Here is an 18,890-nt window from a genome sequence, read left to right as displayed (position 1 = left end):
GAAATTTCGCTTCAAAAAGTTTCTGAAAGCTGTTTTGGATCATGCTCGTTTGAGCACATTGAAACAGAACATTTATTCGTGAAACGAAACTTTGTTTCATGGAGTAAAATGTTATTATGAACGAGTGTTTTACATCATAATTTACTGATAATCATCAGTTATTATTGATGTATGGTTTTGGATGAATCCATATGTCACTTCAACTCTATAAATAAGAGTGAGTGCATGGAAATCATTTTATATCTTTGAAATATCAATTTTTGTCATCTTTCTCTCTATCTGTTAAAATATAGAAGAGAGTAATTAACTCTTTTATTGTTTTCCTGATTTTAATCTCTACAAAACACATAATCATTTAGTTCAATCGATTCGTACTAATCGGTTGACATGATTGATTGTATCTCGTTGTGAATTTCCGGTATCACAACCCAAGTATCTTTGTGGGTGAAATATCACAAAAGAAAAGCTTGTGGTCGCCTTCAATCTATATCAAGATTTCTGGTGACGCTATCATCGGAAACTAATCTTCTTTACGGTGTTTTCGTTTGATTTGTGATTCATACAAGGAAGGAATTCATTGCCATACACAAAGGAGACACTACAAACATCATCTGGTATTTGTAGTTTTATTTTCAGCATTATTATTTGTAATAACAACAAATAGAATTTTTCTTATTTATTTCAAATAGTCAAGAGTTTTCTGTCATGTTTGAGAATTTGAAATATAACTAATCAAACCTTGTCATTCTCAAATTCTTCATTTATGATTTAATAATTGAAATTTATAATTTAAAATGAAATACTTATTCCCAAAAACTACATTAAGGTTTTTCTAAAAAAATATAAACAAGTTTCAAAAGATTTTTGGGTAAAATTATATAAGTAGTCCTTTTTTTTGTTAAGGACATTAACTTTGTACTATTTATTTAGAAATCTGAACAAGATTAATACAAGTATAAAGTTAAAATTAAATAAACTAGCTAATTACAAGAGTTTGACATACAATTTGTACTATGAGCTGATTACGAAAAAACATAGCATAATTTTCTTGTATGTGTCTACGCTTTTACAAGTGAGGGGGTTCTTAGCTTGAATTATCGCTGATTGTGCTCTCCTATATTGACCCTTTTGCTAACAAATTTATTTAATATTTATAATGATATCCTTTTTGTTTTTATTTGTTCCTCTCATTTACTTTTTGTGCAGATTTCAACATATATAAATTTAAAAGTCAAATAATTTTTAATTATAAGTTTTTAAAAATTTTAAAATTTTGATATTTAATAAAAATATACATAGAGACTAATTTATCAAGATCTCACTTGAATATGTCTTTTCATATAGATTAATGAAAAATTATAGTTAAAGCTTGACATTAAAATTCGTAAATACTATCTGAGAAGAACATATAAAAACAGGAAGAATACTAACACATTTTCCTCAATATCATACTAATCAATGACATTTATTACCCTAGCTTGATTACATGAAACATTTTCATAATGATAACAATGAAACAATTTATGGTAATTAATTAACACTCAAAATTGATCAAAATAAACACTTTTTCATAATTTATATTTAATGAGGGAATTAATGTCAAGAGGATTAGCTTGGACAGGAAGTGATCTATTGAAAGCTCGAGCACCCCATACTTTTTGTACTGCTTCCGTGGGATGGAAACCATCCCAGAAAAAATGTGAGTTTCTGTCGGGGCAATGAGCTGCTGACTCTTTGCATTGGTAGTCTTCTCTTAACTCGCAACATGTATCTCGTAGTTTCGTGATACCTACGCGTAGGAAAGGTGTAAAAATACACAATATTTTTAATTCCGTTTTTGAAGTTCAAAAAACTCGAGAATAAAAATATAAAGCAAAATCAAAACTATCGTAATAACGTAAAGGAAATATTGTCTAGAATAATTCAACTTTTTTCATGATTTTCCTACAATAATCCCGCCTATTGATTAACCATAAATAATCCCAAATTTAGAGAGTATTTTTCTAGAGTAAACCCGGTAACCCGATGACTTGTTAAAAGAAAGTTTTATTTTAAAAAAGAAAAGATAAATTAAAATAAAATATCGAAAAAACTTTTAAAAAGAATTTTTGATTTTTTAATTATTCAGAATTTTTTATGTTAATTTTCAAAATTATTCTCTAATTTTACATTAATTTTCGATTTACTTTTTTTTAGTGAATTACCTATTATAGCAGGTCATCGGGTTACCCAAGCTTACTCTAGGCAAATACCTCCTAAAGTTGAAATTATTCATGGTTAATCAATAGGTGGGATTATTATAAGAAAATCATATAAAAATTGGATTATTATAGTTAATTTTTCCTAACGTAAATTAATATTTAAAGTTTCGTATTTCTATAGTTATGTTATTGGGCCCAAAAGTTTTGAATGGTTCCCGTCAGTATAATGTTGTCTGTTTGGGGTAAAGTCCGCACAAGTTTTTGTTTTTGAACACCTTTTTGAAAGTTCAATTACTAATTTGGAGTTATAACTTATATTCTTATCAAGTATTGTTATTTGGGCCGCCGGAACATGGGATAAATACTCAACAATACTTAATTCCCACATACTAAAGACCACATCACATGTAATCTCTCCTCTAACGACATCACACTGAGGACTCGCCCACATATGGGCTCTTAGCAATCCAGCATGCCACCTACCGTATAGCTCCATTAATCATAATTCCCTGGTGGAACCTTTTTGCACTGATATCAATTGTTAGATCCATCAGTCGTGAATGATTAATTAATAAAGGTGTCTTTACAGGTGGGTTTTAGGTATGATATCTCAAATTGGGTTGATTTTAACTCTTGTATATATGTAAATATCTTGAGAATTTGATTTTAATTTATAAGCAAGTAATTTTGGGTCAGTCTAGGCATACTAGGTCAAGTCGGGTTAATCGAGTTAATTTTGAATAAATCTATGTCCACTTTGTTCAAAGACCGCGTAAGACCTCATATACTATTTGAAATCGAATCACTTATATGTTTATGAATGACTTTAATTACGTAAACATAAGATATAGATAACATCATTAAAGTAAATGAGTAATATTGAGAGACCTTGGAGTGGACCAACTACGATGGCTTGAATGTTAATGCAAGTAAATTTGGCATCATGATATTCTTGATTAAGCTCTCCTACAAGCTTTTGTAGCTTATTGTTGAACATTTGAACTGCAAAATTGATCTCATCCACACAAAAACCGATTGGGTGATGCTGCATTACTACTCCTAAGCTGCACCCTATCATTCCTAGTCCAAACAACGCCACTTTTCTAGCTCCATTTTTGTACAAAATCTTCAACCACAAAAATAATATCAAGATAATCATATCATTGTTATTAAATATACAACTACGATGAAGCCTGAAAATAAAAATTAAGAAGCTACACATACGAAACAAAATTATTATTGAAAATACAACTTTTAACGATTATATTATCAGTATATAATTAAAAAATCTACTCACCACAAACTTAGAAAATAAAAGTGAGCTAGCTAGTTGCGGGAGCGGGCCCTACCACCTAGCCCTCTTGTGGCTTCGCCCCGCCCATGTAAACAAAATCTAAATTTATTAATAATTAATCAAATTTTTACATACAAATAGAATTAACTACCAATGAAAGAATTAATATTTGAGATTCTTTTTTCCTTTTATTTTAGAGTAGGAGATCGATCAGTCTCCAACAGGTATAAAAATTGATCTTTCTTACGTAGTCAGTATCAAACAAATATCATTAAGGTCGATAGAAACATTTAGCTACAGCAACACAACCGATTAAGAATCTAAAACAAAAAATTGAAAATTTTAAGTACGTACCTTTAAATTTTGACGGTATTTGTTAACGAGTCTATGGGCATATTTATTAGGGCTATATTTACGGCTAGATTGGTAATGTAACGGCATGAAGTAATTGTTGATATAGTCATTGCTGCCTATGTTAACTGTGTATAAGCATTTTTGCATGTATGCTTGTGTTGAACCATTCTTCATTAATTTGAATACTTTTGAAATTACCCTTTTATGGTTTGTAAGTTGTTCATCGAACGTTACAACATCGCCCTAGAAAATGATTCAAATATACATTTAAGATTTAATTAATAAGAGAAGTAATTAGAATTAATTAATTACTCCCTCCGTTTTTTAATGAAGTTCTCATAAAAAATATTCACAGAAATTAAGTAAAATAACATTAAAAGAAAGTTAATGAAAAAAGTATTTTTATAAGTTAATGGGAAATATATGGGGATTATAAAGAATATAAAATATGTTAAAATGAAGTTAGTAGAAGATATATATAGGGACCATAATATTATTAAAATATTAAAATGAGGATGTGAGTAAAGCTATTTTTATCTAAAATTTGTGTTATAAATGAAAATATTCTTTTATGAGAACAAACAAAACATCTCAAAATGAAAAGTGGAAACTTCTTAAGCAACAAAGGGAGTATAATATAATTAACTTGATTAAGTTAAATAAAGGGTACCAAATGTTTGCCAGTTTCGGGGAGGATACCAGCTGCACCAGAAGCGTAATTAACACCTTTGAGTATTGCCTGGCCCTTTGCTGTACTAAAGGGTGGGATAAAACCATGACCTAATCGTTGGGCTGCAAAAAAATTAAATATTTATCATCCAAAATCTAATTAACTACTTTTTTATTTTGATAATCTCGTTTATGAACTCATATCATATTATTATATTGTTTGAATTACGAATTTGACATTATTATTGTTCGAATAATTTTTTGAAATTGATTTGCAAACAATGAGGTAATGTGGGTCTTCAAATCATATCATAAAAATTTGATAACCGAGTTTTGTGTCATTTGTAACAATTATTACTTTTTCTAAATAGTGTCCAAGCTGATTCGATTCCCATATAATATTTCCTTTCTCTCGACCTACTCGTAAAGAAATCACCTTATAAAAACAATTCTTTAATAAATTGATGATAAATGATGCAAATAACAGGAAAAATAATAATGTATTATTTACTCATTGTGGTAAGATACATAAGATTACATAAGTGTATAGTATACTCATTTATCCCATTATATTTGCTTCTAAAAGTAATATATTGTGAGAATATATGTTTGGTAGTAAATTCAAAATGAGAGAAAAAATAGGTTTTAAACAATAAAATAATAGGTATTAGTTACATAATCATTTTGGCATATTGTGTTTTTTGTTACCAATATAAAGAGATACTCCCGCTCTCTGTTTCTTTACACTAGTATTAAGAAAATGGTGGTTTTATATAAATTATGTTGATATGATTAAAAATGAGAAAAAATTAGTAAAAATATATAGATAAAAATTATAAAAAAATAATAAAAATATTACCCAAAGTAAAAATATTGCAAAGTAAAAGTAATATAACAAAATAGAAATGTTATCAAACTTAGGAACACACAAAAAGTATGACATATTATATTGATAACATAGAAGTACTATTATAACTTAATGGGTAGTTTTACCTAAAAGGAGGCAATCATGCCAATAATTGTCTTAAGATATTGTAATTATATGCAAACGAATATATAATAAAAGCATAAATACATCCTTTCGAATATTTTTTTTTTCAAGAATTAATTATATTTTTTTTAAAAAGTATTTTTTAAATTGGTTGCACCATTTCCTCCTATCCTTTTCCTTGAAAGGATATGGATATCATCTTCCGTTATTTCTCTTTTTAAATCCTAATTTTATAGAAAACATTGAGTTGATGACTGTAACCATGACCATGAATCAAACAATCGTCAAGCAAACAAGCTCCGACAACCAATACTCATCCCAGCAAGGAGTACGACATTAGTTATGCATGAAATATTGAAATCCTATAATGCAATCCATAATGGACTATTTTCTATAATTTATCCTATGTTGGGAGACTATTTGTTAGAGCATATAAGATATAGTATGAAGTCTCAATTATATATTTAAATTTTTAATTTAGTTGAATTTTTAACATGGTATCAGAGTAAAAGTGATAAGCTAAGGGCCCTAAGGCGCCATGCAATGGGTTTGAATCTCACTTACCCCTCATTTAAAGTGTCAGGTATAAAAAAGACTAAACTACTACTTTATAACTTTTTTATTGAGGTAGTTCTTTATCTATATTATTTTGAAATAAACTCTATATATTCAATCTTATAATTTGTTAAATTACTCTTTGCTTCTATAATTATAATAGTTAACATGACTCTTATTTATATTATTTATATTCATTATTTATAATACAATCATAAAAATGGCTATATATTCATCACATAAACAATCCCTAGAAAAAAATATTGCAACAATGTTGATCCTCATAACACTTTGAAATTGATATTGCGACACATTATATAAACAAAACAAAGCTTAATTTGATGCAAAATATTGAAACAAAGATGAACAAACAAATAATCAATTTAATGATGTTGTTTTTGCTGATATTTCTCATTAGCCTACTTTGATAATAAAATATGAAATTAAAAAATAGAAAATATGATCATTGTACCAAATGTATTTTCCTTATAAAAAAAAATATTTACTAACCAATTTCATCGACGGACGTACGTCCATTGGTAAAACGTCCGGTAGGCTTACCTCCCGGAAAATCCAGACCGTATGGATGGTAATTGGCTTTAGCCTTTGTCTTTAACCCATTATTGTTGCCGGAATCTGATAATGAATCCCCAAAGATGAAATAACATGGTACTATAGGATTAGGATTAGGTTTAGGATTTGCATGGATTCCTAGATTTATGTTTAATGTTATAATCACAATAATTAGTGCTGAAATCCTCCACATTTCTCGATTACTTTAGCTGTTTAATCAAATCGTGAAGGTTAATTAAAGATTAACTTATTTATATGTTTTTATATTTGGGTTTCTTGTGATAAGTATATAATTAGGATGGTGTTGTTTATATATAGACGAGTGGATATATAGAAGCATTATTTTTATGCCTTTTTATTTTGAATATCAAAAGAATTATTTAAATTTGTTTTTTTTTTTATTTTGTAAATCAGGGTAGATTGGAAAAGGATAAGGTTAGGGTAGGGTAGTATCTGGGGGTAGGGTGTGACAGGCGTACGCACTAAGCCCCAACATAAAAATTATGAATTCTATATTATATATGATGAACAATAAGTTTCAGTAGATATACATACACGCTATTATAATGAATTTTTCATTTAGAGATGTTAATAATAAAAGATTATTAATTCGTGAGTATATAAAGAAATTTAATAAAATTAATTAGTAATACTTTTCAATGAATTTCAATCGACATAAAGCTCATCATTAGACTTTTGAATATCGTAAAAAGATTCTAATTATTTAAAATATTTTTATTTGTTAGTAAGGGTCCGTATATAGGTGGAAGTTGTACATACTTAACGACATTAAGATAATTGAATGTACTTTTTATATTAAAGTTTGATAATAAATTTATTTTAAGCTACCAAAATCTCATAAATGAACCTGTTATTAAAGGAGGGGATAGATAACAAGAATCGAATTTACGACTTTACATAAAAAAAATGGTACGCACTCAAATGATACGTATAAATAAATCTATGAGAATCTTATATTCCTACTAAATCTTACCAACTCCTGCTTTGCTTGTTACTTTCTTTGTGTGTTTTTTTGAATGGAGTTATCTTATTATTCTATTTAGACATCAATTATGGTCGATTTGCATAAATCTCTCTTTTAGGGTTATATGCCCTTTATACATAGCATATATTACGATCCACATGTTAGATGAATCAATTTTACTTGGACATGTACTTCCTCCATTTTATAATAGTCGCTACATAAGAATTATTATTGATATTGTTCATCTTTCGAGCTTATTTTATATATTGCAGTTAATATGTTAGAAAAAATATAGTAAAGTGAGATCCTGTTTGAATCGTCTAAGCGAATACTTTCATAATATCAAATTTTTATAATTGTTAGTTAAACATAACTTAAGATATAAATAATCAAAATTACGTATTAAATTGCGTAAAAACTAAAATATAACAAATATAATAGAACAGAGCAAGTATGTGTTTTAGATGTAAATACATTGTAATTATTAATTAACATTGTCATAACTGAGATCCTACCTTGAGTTAGAAAGAGACTCTTAGAAAAATATAAAAATTCAAATTAAGTGTATGTCTCCAATCACGATCCATGAGATTAATAATAAATAAGAAATGGTACAAAGATTAAAAAAGAGTTGGGGATATTAAAATTATATTCAAAGGATTTAGATGATGAAAGGTTAAAAGAAGTATGAATAAAAAGTTTTTTTTAAAAAAAAGTGGGACATTACCTAAAATAGAAGAGATATATGTGGAACAATAATATATTGGACTAGTAGATATTGTGTGAAATTTTCAAAATACTTAATTTTCAAAAAAAACATTATACTGAAATCATAAAAATACACGAATTAAAAACATCCACAATAATAAGAAAATATTTATAATCTTATCAATATTGTAAAAAGGAAACAAAACACACCGAAAAGGGAGGAAAAATTAAAAGAAAGTACAACTATTTGCTTTGAAGAACGAGCTAAGGAATGCTTATACTCCTTAGCAACCTAAAAATTCATAGATATGAGAATCAGTATCAATTGGATTATTAAGTATCGTCTTCTTTAAGTAAAATATTAAATTTGATTCTCATATAAGTACTTTTCTTTCCCCGATCTAACCCTTAATTGATATATAAAATATATATGTGTAAGTGGTATTAAATTTGTGCTAGCCTCTCAATGTCGAAAGGGTAAGCATCTGATGATGATTGTGACCTGAATGATCTTCTTCCAATTATCACATTAGCTGCCTCAGTTGGATGAAATGCATCCCAAAACAAGTACTCATTTCTGTTAGGGCATGGTCTTTGAAATGGCAAACATGTAATTTGTCCATTGTTTCTTCCTACTCCACAACACCCTGCATTTGTGTTTCTAAATCCTGCAAGCCATAATCACGGTCATTTGATTAAAAAATCTAGTAGTATTAATAGGTGTATCATATAATACAGTAGAATAGTATTCGAGTTATTTTACAGTATATCTAGAGAGGGGCAGAGCCAAGATGTTGAAGGTCCTACTTATTTTTGCGATTTTTTTTAAAATGGGACCCTTCATTATATTAAAAGATAAAAAATTCTCTACTTCAAGAAAAATAATTCAAGATAAAATGTATTGTAAAATTAGATTACTTCAAATATAAAAAAGGTTTACAAACAAATCACTTAAAAAGTGTTGCTCGGAACCGAACATGAATAACACCATTTAATATTTGAGGCTCTTTATTTCGAGGGGCCCTAGGTGGTCGGCTACCTAGGATGCCTCAAGAATCGCCCATGCATCTAGAGATGAGTGTTCGGTCTATCTTAAAATTCATTCTAGTATAAGGATTAATACACCCGCTTTTGATAGTAGATCAAATAAAAGTTCACAAAATCTCAAATGAAACAACTCACTCTAAGATTATTTCTGTTAGGTTGGCCCAATGTATACTTACCATCATAAAATAATTCCTTATATGTAGCTATAAAAGAATCATTTACAGTTTTAACGTGATCATTTTTTTATAGTCTTAGAGTGATTATTTATGACCTTAAAGTGATCACTTACAATCTTAAAACGACTAATAACAAAAATAGGCTAATTATATGAACACGTGTCATTGTGAGACGTTCTCTTACAAGACTTGCTAAAAAAGTTGTATGATAGTATGAAGGTGCAGATTTGAATTTTACCATAAGTGGCAGGATTGTTGATTAAGTCTTGGAACATGTCGTAAACATTGATGTACACAAAACGGGCATCACTTAGTTGATTGTTGAGTTGCTGAACTAAGCTCTTGAGCTGAGCATTGAATAACCGATTTGCTGAATTGACCCGATCATCACATGTTCTCCCATCTCCGCTTCTTTGGGCCAACTGATTAGGGCTGCACCCTATTTGTCCGATTCCTATCAACGCAAACTTTCTGGCCCCATAGTTGTACATTGCCTGCAAAAACAACAAAATTTTGACTTAACTTGTAGCGATTGGTCGTTGTTTATTAGTTGTTAACTATGCAGTTAATTTATTTGCTTAACTAGTTGGTAACATTGAATTTTTTTTTTGTTAATTGTTAAGTCATTTATATAAGCTTATTCTTATTAAGAAAATATTTGTTAAAAAATTATTAATTGTTGGTTGTTTATTTGAAAAAAATATACCTAAAAGTAAAAAACACGATTAATTTTTTGGTTTTGGCTTTTAAACAATTTATCAAAAGTATTTTTTATTGTTTGACGAATAAAAAGGACGGAAGTTTACCCTAAAAAACTAGCAAATGAATCATTTTGTCAAACACGATCATAATTGCCCATTAAAGTTACAATATTTTTTGAATTTTTGAATTTCAATTTTTTTCTCAAACAATAATTTATATAAACCAAAATCAGAAAAGACAAGGTACTTCATTAATAAGCCAAAAAATTCACTATGAAAACCAATTAGTAATAGTAATAGTAAGAGTTACTATGTTCTTTTTCTCTGATGTAAAACAATTAAAATGAGTTAATAATGGAACTTTAATAGTAACTTTTTATGACACATACACTAAATAAAATCTAGATTAGTAATAAGTTTAAACTGTTAATCGAGTCTAAGTAAAAAAAATGTAAAAAGGCAAAAAGGGATAGAATTAAAGGGAGTAGAAAGATGGACGAACCCTAATGTTCTGAGCGTACTGTTGAATGAGGACTTGAGCGTACTGCTGAGGGTTGTAACGACGACTAGTACTATACGCAGGCATCAAGTAGTTGTTAAGGTAGTCGTTACTTCCAAGTCCAACTGAATATATGCATTTACTCAAGTAATTGGCTGCTTGATTTTCATCTCCTAGTATTTGTACCAATTGAGATACTGTATTCTTGTAATTGTTCACTTGCCCACTGAATGGAATTCTGCCTCCCTGCAATTTCATGTTTCATTGTTAAGAGATATAGAATTAAAATTATAACGCTAACTTTTTTCATTACGATTTGTTGAAAATGAAAATACAAATACCTATTAAATAGGAAAATTAAGTAACTAATTATTCATAAAAATAGGGAGTTCATTCCATGATCCTATAACTTACTCTACTAAATTAGAAATAACTCATAAATAGTATCTACCTACTTAACCATTACTTTGACTACAACTAACATAATTTGAATCGATCCAACATTCATTTCACATTCTCAATTTTTTATTTGCCAAAAAATTTATATTTTTTTAGTTTCATATTATAATAAACTATATTAAAATAACTCATAAATTATTTGTAATTCTTATACATGATATCTGCTACTAATAGTCAATTTAAAACAACATCTTTGTTATTTTTATTAGCTATTACTAGCAAAACTAAGATTGCTTACATCCGATCTCTTTATACCCCACCCTAAATGAGAATCATTTAATGACATTAAAATGATACAATGTTGAAATTACACTTTTATTTGACTTTTTTTTATTAAAAAAATAAAATGCTAATCAAAATTTTTAAGCTACTAAATTTATAGAAAAAGATACTTTTAAATTTTTTTGATTTTGTTACATTTTTGTGCGTTAAGATTTATCTTGATTTTTCTTTTAAATTACAACTCAAAACATACAAAGCCATGAGTCATCCAATTACAACTCAAAATAAGTCTTATTTTTGTGCACTAAGACTTATTTTGATTTTTTTTAAATTACGACTCAAAATAATATGTTTCTGTCTTTTTATTGTGTTAATTAAAATAGTCTACCCTATAAAAAAAATGTTGGGTGTATAATTATGAAGACATATTTTAAATGAAGATATAGAGTGATAAAAAGTCTTTCTCTTTACTAGTTGCAATTAGCCACAAATTTATTTACAATATTGGTATATAAATTTTAATAGCGATCCATTAGTATTTCCGTGATTTTATGACAAAGACATAAATTAGATAAGTTTTATTATATCTTTTTTATACAAACAACCTAAAAGTTAAGATCCTTTTCACAGAGCTTTTACATCTAAATTTATAATAAATATTTATTTCTTTATTTTTCAATATTTTCCACAAGATTTCAGAATAATAACCTAAACCCTTGCCGACACTTTCCAACTTTTTAACACGTAAAAAATGTCACTATTTATTTTATTTTTTTCAATGTACTACTTGGAATCATATATTTTTATATATTTCATTTTATAATGATAAATTGGTAAAATATGAGTTATATTTTCATATACTTACTTCACATATGTTTGGACTAACTTTTAGAGCCATATTATGATTAGGGTTTTTAGTTGTCTTATATGTTCTCCTCTTAATTAACTTACTGATTTGTATTACGTAATTGACTCTCTCTCTCGACATATTAATAAAATCAGTTTTTTATCTACATGTGACGTAGCTAGCACATTATTAGTAAACAACATTAAATTATTAGATGATATGTATTGTCTTTTGTTTATCTTTTTTGCGTGTGTGATCATAACATAATTTTTAAGTAAAAATTTATTAAAATAATTAGGACAAGAGGAATATGCTTAAAACTACTATAATGTTTACAATTGTAATTTCAAATACAAATCAGGAAACTAATTAAAACTAAAATTAACAATTAATTTTGACAAAATTAAACAATATGAAATAAAAAGAGAAGAAAATACCAGTTGTTGCCCTGTTTCTTGTCTAATCCCAGCAGCAGCAGAAGCGTAATTAACTCCTCTCAATATGGATTGACCGCTTGCTCGGGCATATGGTAATGGATAATCGTCAAATCCCAATAGCTCAGCTGTAAGCAACAACTCTAATTCTTAATTCCTTTCTTAATTATTAAATTAAATTATATACTATTCGTTTTATTTAAAAAAAAAAATGATAATGCATGTGCGTAAATTACCACCATGCCATTATTTAGTAGAATGGATCATGATGAATTAATGCATGCATGTTAAATGTCAAATACTCTCTCTCTGTTATTTTAAAATACATCAATTATATATTAGGTGAAATTTAAAAGAAAATTAAAATCAGAACGAAGAATAAGTAAAAAAAATAAGTAGATGATAGATTGCATGTTAATAGAAAGAGAAAGTGGGGAGAAAAAACGCACTAATTTGTATTACTCCATACTTCTACAAACATATACTAGTGTTTTATTTTATTATTTTTGGCAAATAGTACTTTTAAACACATTAATATATAAATTTTAGATATAATATAGAGCGGCAGATTATGGAATTCAGCTATTTATATTTTGTATTGAAGGCTAGGTATTAATGTTAAAAAGTGAAAATATAAGTATTAAAATATCTATTTACGCATAAAACTTAGAACTTTTATTAAAAAGTGATATTTACTTCGCACCTGCAATAAGATTTGATTTTTCACAAAACTAATCTTTTAAGACTCTTTATAGGAGTAAAAATTTTCAAAACAATGTAAGAATGTAAATATGTTAACATAAACTATGCATTAATGAAGTATAATTTTATTTTAGGACTAATTATTAAGTTTATAAAAAAAAAAAAAGAAGATAATTAAGGTGGTTATTAGTTATTACCAATGACATCGACGGTAGTTTTTCCATTAGAAAATCTTCCGGTGGGACCCGCAGGAAAGTCAATACCATAAGGCAGGTAATTAGCTCTAGCCAATGAAGCAATGTTGTTGTTATTACCATTATCCACCAATGAATCTCCAAATATAAAATAGCATGGTACTAATGGATCTCCATTCACTTTTTTACCCAAAATAATTACCATTATAATTATTGAACAAAAATAAAATGACCAAATTTTGTTCTTAATTAATTCCATTTTTAATGGATAAATATTTTGTGAGTGAAAATTGGGGAAAATAATAATATTATTAATTTATAAAGCTAGAAGAGAGTAGAAAATGTAGAGTATTTTTGTGATGGAAATGAAGAAGAGAAGATAAGTATTTATAGAAGATGAAAAAAGAAAAAAAGATAATTAATTAATGAAGTTGGTTAGAAAAATGCATTAAATTTACGCGGACTGCATGTTAAGCAGATCAGTACTACTCGACACTAGCAATTGGGTTGTGCAAGTTTTTCTCTGTACTCATATTATTTGGTGAAGATTTGGATTCAATTCCATGCGTTGACTAATTCACGCTTTCTTTACCTTAGGTCTAGTGATAAGTCATATTTATGTCACGTTATCCAAAATAAATATGTCATGATGGATTTATAAAACTTAGAATTATCATATGATTATTTTTATTTTTATTATTGGACTATTATATTTAAATTTGGGTAAAAATATTAATTTTTTTTTAGAAAAGTAGTAATTTATATTTGTTTAGAGTATATAATATATTTTGGGGCCCCAACCATCAGCTTATGTTTTTGGTTGAGTTGGTTCCTTAATATGGTATTAGAAGCTTGCATGACAAGAGGTCACCGGTTTGAATCTCAACCACCTCTCATCTAACATGAAATATTTAGCACCAGGTATGAAGAGGGTCTGTGCGGAAGAGGTGTGTTAGATTATATAACATATCCTGGAGCCTCAACTATCATCTTAAACTTTTAATTCAGTTGATTCCTTGACAATATTTATCCACCAATAAGATATTAGACGCAAAAAGTCAAAATAGTTAATAGGTAGTGGTATATTTGTACTTATTCAAATTAATTGATAAATGTTATATACCAGTATACTACTTTTCATTTTAAATACTTTCTTCAATACTGATTTATATGTGATATGGGTTTAATTTAATAGTTTTATTTTATTTTATTTTATTTTTTTTATTAGTCCTGATAAATATACCTAAATTTTCAATAGTCAGAAATAATTACATGAGGTCATATGATGCCTTGGATACATATGTCCCTCTGCCCCTGGGGCTTTTTTATAAATATATGCGAATTTACTGTAAGATTAAAAACTATAATGGGAATTATAAAAAGCAAATATTCTTTTTAAATGCATCAATACTGAACCGCTGACATTATTAATATTTTATATTACCAAAAAAAGTACATCAAATTTAAACAATTTTAAAATAACAAAACAGATGTATGCAATAAAATCAATGACATCATCAACGGCTCTACAAAATATAAATGTTGGCAATATCAAGTTATCAACGTCTGTTTAATAGAACCGTATGTAATACATAGATTTATATCTATGTGCGTTACTTTGAGCAACAATTCATTAAAACAATAGTTAAATTTTGTGACTAAAAGTTATTATACATTGCGAGCAATAATTAAGTTTAAGTGTAACTATTAGCCAAAAATTAAAATCACCGAAGTTAATATAAAATATTAAGTTAATTTTACGAATTAATATATATTAAAATTTTAAATATATATTTATAAAGACGATATACTATTCAGTAAACTATTCAGAACCACTTGTGTTTATTTAAATCCTAGAAAAAACACATAAAATCTATGATTCCACAAATCATTTCTTATAATCACCCAAAATTTAATTAATCAAAACACTACATATTTTGAGGATTAATTAATAAACATATACATACATGTAAAAGACTCAAAAAAAAAAAAGAAAAAGATACTTTTAAGTTTAAACATTCACATGATCAAAAAAAAAAAATTAAGCAAATGCATACAAGTGTCAAACTCGGGCAATGTACTCCATACCACATCAACCATAGAGATAACAATACTTAACCGATTTCCATGACTGATCACATTCAAATGAGATTTGAGTAGCTTTTTAGAAAACTTTCCATTATTAAATAATTTTAATATTTAATTTATAGTGGAGAATAAGGTGTTTTTTCAATTGGAGTAAAGAGTCATAACTTATAAGTACTACTTTTTTTGGCACAAATATTAAATTCAGATTCTCATATATTCTTTTTCTTCTCTCAACCTACGCTATAACTAAAATAATATTTTATTCAAAGCGCATGTGTATCAAAAGGACAACGTGCCACTTTCAATAGTGATTTAAAATGAACGACTGATCTACTGGTAGTTAGGGGTGTGCACCCAAAACTGAATAACTGGACTTATTGGGACTTAATTAAGACTAGATTAGGCTAGATTTATCCGATCTAGTCTATTTTGACTCAAAATTTATTCGGTTTGGTTCGATTTTATACCAATTATACTGGCAACTATTTCTTATATATACCATATCAAGGAACGAATTCAACCAAAAACTTAAGCTAATTATTGAAGTCCTGTAATATGTTATATACTCTAACAATATACTTCAACATTAATACTAAATCATATGTTGCTAAATGCTAATATTAAAGTTTTGTCTAAATTTTTTCCTTTTACATACATGAGTAAACAAATTAAATCACAAATTTACATTTTGTTTTTAGAAGATTATAACACTGGATACTGCACTACTCTTCTAACAAATGAAATTTTTGATTGTAAGTTTTAACATATACAAGAAATTTTTATTTTTGTTAGAATTATTTGAAACGAGGTTGATATTTTAAGAATATTTATAGTTTATATAATATAATGGATGTATTTATGATTTTAATTAATACTTTTATGCTACTAAAACTATTACTACTGCACGAAATAAAATTCAATCAAATGCGAAAATAAGGTTGGATCAGTTTTGGACGCGAACCCGATAAGTGAGATCCGTACATCCGGAACTAAGCACGGACAAATTGAACCCAAAAATTTGAATCCTCATATTAAAAATGGATATGAATTAGATTCCACTTGAATCCAGTCCAAATCTAACCCATTGATGAAACTTTATATTTTTTTGAATGGTAACTATAAGAATTTGAGTTTATTGGAACTTTATTGGGAAAAAAATTAACCAACATTTAAATGACTATTTACAACTTAATTTCTAGTGCTCTAAAAAACAACTCAACTTGAAGGAGACCCAATTAATGTGGAGAGTGATTCCCTATGGGGCTATGGGCTATGGTACTCCATAACTAACATCTAAAGGCGAAATTCCAAGATTTTACACTTTTTTTTGACATTTTCAAAGTCAAACTTTTCTAAATATAAGTAATAGATAGAGTTGACATTGCTTTTGTCATATCCCTTAAAATGTTTTTGGGTAGAGTTGACCTTGTTTTATACTCGTTTGTAGTGATGAAGCCTCATTATTTTGGATCAACCAATTAATATCGTATGGTTATACAAAAGAAGATATTATTACATTATGACTCCATCACCAAAGGTTCAAGAGTTTTATTGGGAAAAAATTTAAAGAACATAAAATTTAATTTTGAGTTTAAATCGTAGGTGAAAATTGACTTTTATTAGGAACAAAGTTGAAGTGAAACACATCGTCAAACTTAAACACGGCTCATAACTCAACAGATTAATTGTGATTCGGATTCAACCCATGACTTTGCTCAAACGTGTAAAATCTTTTCAAACACCTCTAAGCAACACCAACACCCAAAATATCTTACTAAGTACTCTCTTAGTAACGTGTAGAGAGTATCGGTGCTGCTTAGAGGTGTTTGAAAATTGCGTTATCTTTTCTTTTGTGCCTTTCATCGTATGAGTTTGTCTCAATGAAATTGTGCACACTTTCTATTTTGGTGCTTCTCCTTTACTTCTTTACAATTTTTAATGTCTTTATTACTTTCTTTAATATTCATCCACACGTATTATTTTTTAATATCATCCATACAATTTAAATAATCACCACCAATTTTTCAAATTTATATCATTTCATGTTACAATTTTAAAGGAACTACGAGAGTAGTGATTATTGCCAAGATCATATGAAATTTGTGTTGCCGTTCCCTGGCCCAATATTCCTACCTTTCAAGACAAATGAGGTACCGAAAGCAAGATGTATTCACTCCAATTTTTTTATTCTGTGTTTTAGAAGATTACTACTGATAATAACATATTTTTTATATCAATAACAATTTCAAAGAAACAAAAAAGCATTTGTCAATTAATTTTATTTTATACTAAATTATTAATACATTAAGAAAATATATATAAAAATGGAATGATAAATTGATTAATTCAATTCAATAATTATAGGCTTGGTAATATCAAACTATCTTATAGTAAAGTGACCTAGCTTCAACTACTATATACAACCATGATTGATGATTGATGATTGATGATTGAGCTGATGAAAACCGAAAGGATGATGTTGTCAACATTTCATAAATCACCGCCATCTATTATTTGTTGATTGTTTGTCATACTCATACACATCCGCGGTTCTATTATACTTAATACATTTGACTTTTTCACAATTTAATGTGTTATTTTAATTATTTATATATTAAATAGTACGCGTCTAAAAGTTATAAAAAGTTAATATTATGAAAGTATGCGATTAGACGATTTAAACGACATTTCACTTTACTATTTTTTTTTTCTTACACGTTGAATACAATATATAAAGTAAACTTTAACGATAATTACTGTAAATAATTACTATCTACGTCTTATTTTGCACTATAAAACTTAAATTTTTGGAAAATTTGTAAATAATACTCTCAACTATTGCTTATTAACTCAAAATACCGCAAACTATTATTTAACTCTGTATACCCCAAGTATTGAAATACTTAGCCTTGAATACTTTGCACATTATTTTCAATTTATTGTATGATATTTTGAGTCAATGAGTAATATACAAGACTAATTATCGCAATACTTGAGAAACACAGAGTTAAATAATAATTGGATATTTTGATTCAATAAGCAATAATTGAAAGTATTATTATTTACAAATTTTTCTTAATTTTTATATAGCATTTTAATATTATAGTACAAACTCAAACGGACATATAAACAGATACTCAAGAAATTAAGGTAGAGGTACTCATAATTTTAGACTTTTGAAACGAAGCCAG

The 18,890-nt window shown here is 27.5% G+C and overlaps 2 protein-coding genes across 2 annotated transcripts; both read right to left on the bottom strand.

Moving 5' to 3' along the window:
* Positions 1-1,382: 1,382 nt before the first annotated feature.
* On the bottom strand, positions 1,383-8,344 carry LOC130823985 (GDSL esterase/lipase At4g18970-like). The gene is made up of 5 exons (XM_057688841.1): positions 6,575-8,344; positions 4,520-4,641; positions 3,850-4,092; positions 3,090-3,327; positions 1,383-1,789 (listed from the first exon to the last, which is right to left on the bottom strand). Exons 1-5 carry the CDS (start codon positions 6,828-6,830, stop codon positions 1,569-1,571), a joined length of 1,080 nt encoding a protein of 359 aa, XP_057544824.1. The 5' UTR covers positions 6,831-8,344; the 3' UTR covers positions 1,383-1,568.
* Positions 8,345-8,478: 134 nt separating this feature from the next.
* On the bottom strand, positions 8,479-13,982 carry LOC130823984 (GDSL esterase/lipase At5g45670-like). Its single transcript, XM_057688840.1, has 5 exons — positions 13,615-13,982; positions 12,719-12,843; positions 10,757-10,999; positions 9,792-10,047; positions 8,479-8,998 (listed from the first exon to the last, which is right to left on the bottom strand). Exons 1-5 carry the CDS (start codon positions 13,868-13,870, stop codon positions 8,775-8,777), a joined length of 1,104 nt encoding a protein of 367 aa, XP_057544823.1. The 5' UTR covers positions 13,871-13,982; the 3' UTR covers positions 8,479-8,774.
* Between the last annotated feature and the right edge of the window lie 4,908 nt (positions 13,983-18,890).

This window comes from Amaranthus tricolor, chromosome 9, assembly GCF_026212465.1.
Source record: "Amaranthus tricolor cultivar Red isolate AtriRed21 chromosome 9, ASM2621246v1, whole genome shotgun sequence".
In the NCBI taxonomy this organism is placed as follows: Eukaryota; Viridiplantae; Streptophyta; class Magnoliopsida; order Caryophyllales; family Amaranthaceae; genus Amaranthus; species Amaranthus tricolor.
This window is presented reverse-complemented; position numbering and strand designations above follow the sequence as displayed.

Coding starts and splice junctions, on each gene's coding strand:
- LOC130823984 (XM_057688840.1), bottom strand. CDS start 13,870: ATGGAATTAATTAAGAACAAAATTTGGTCATTTTATTTTTGTTCAATA. Junction 12,844..13,614: donor AACTACCGTCGATGTCATTG/GTAATAACTAAT, acceptor TGTTGCTTACAG/CTGAGCTATTGGGATTTGAC. Junction 8,999..9,791: donor CAACAATCCTGCCACTTATG/GTAAAATTCAAA, acceptor TATGGCTTGCAG/GATTTAGAAACACAAATGCA.
- LOC130823985 (XM_057688841.1), bottom strand. CDS start 6,830: ATGTGGAGGATTTCAGCACTAATTATTGTGATTATAACATTAAACATA. Junction 4,642..6,574: donor TACGTCCGTCGATGAAATTG/GTTAGTAAATAT, acceptor ATTTTTTTGCAG/CCCAACGATTAGGTCATGGT. Junction 3,328..3,849: donor AATACCGTCAAAATTTAAAG/GTACGTACTTAA, acceptor TTGTGGTTGAAG/ATTTTGTACAAAAATGGAGC.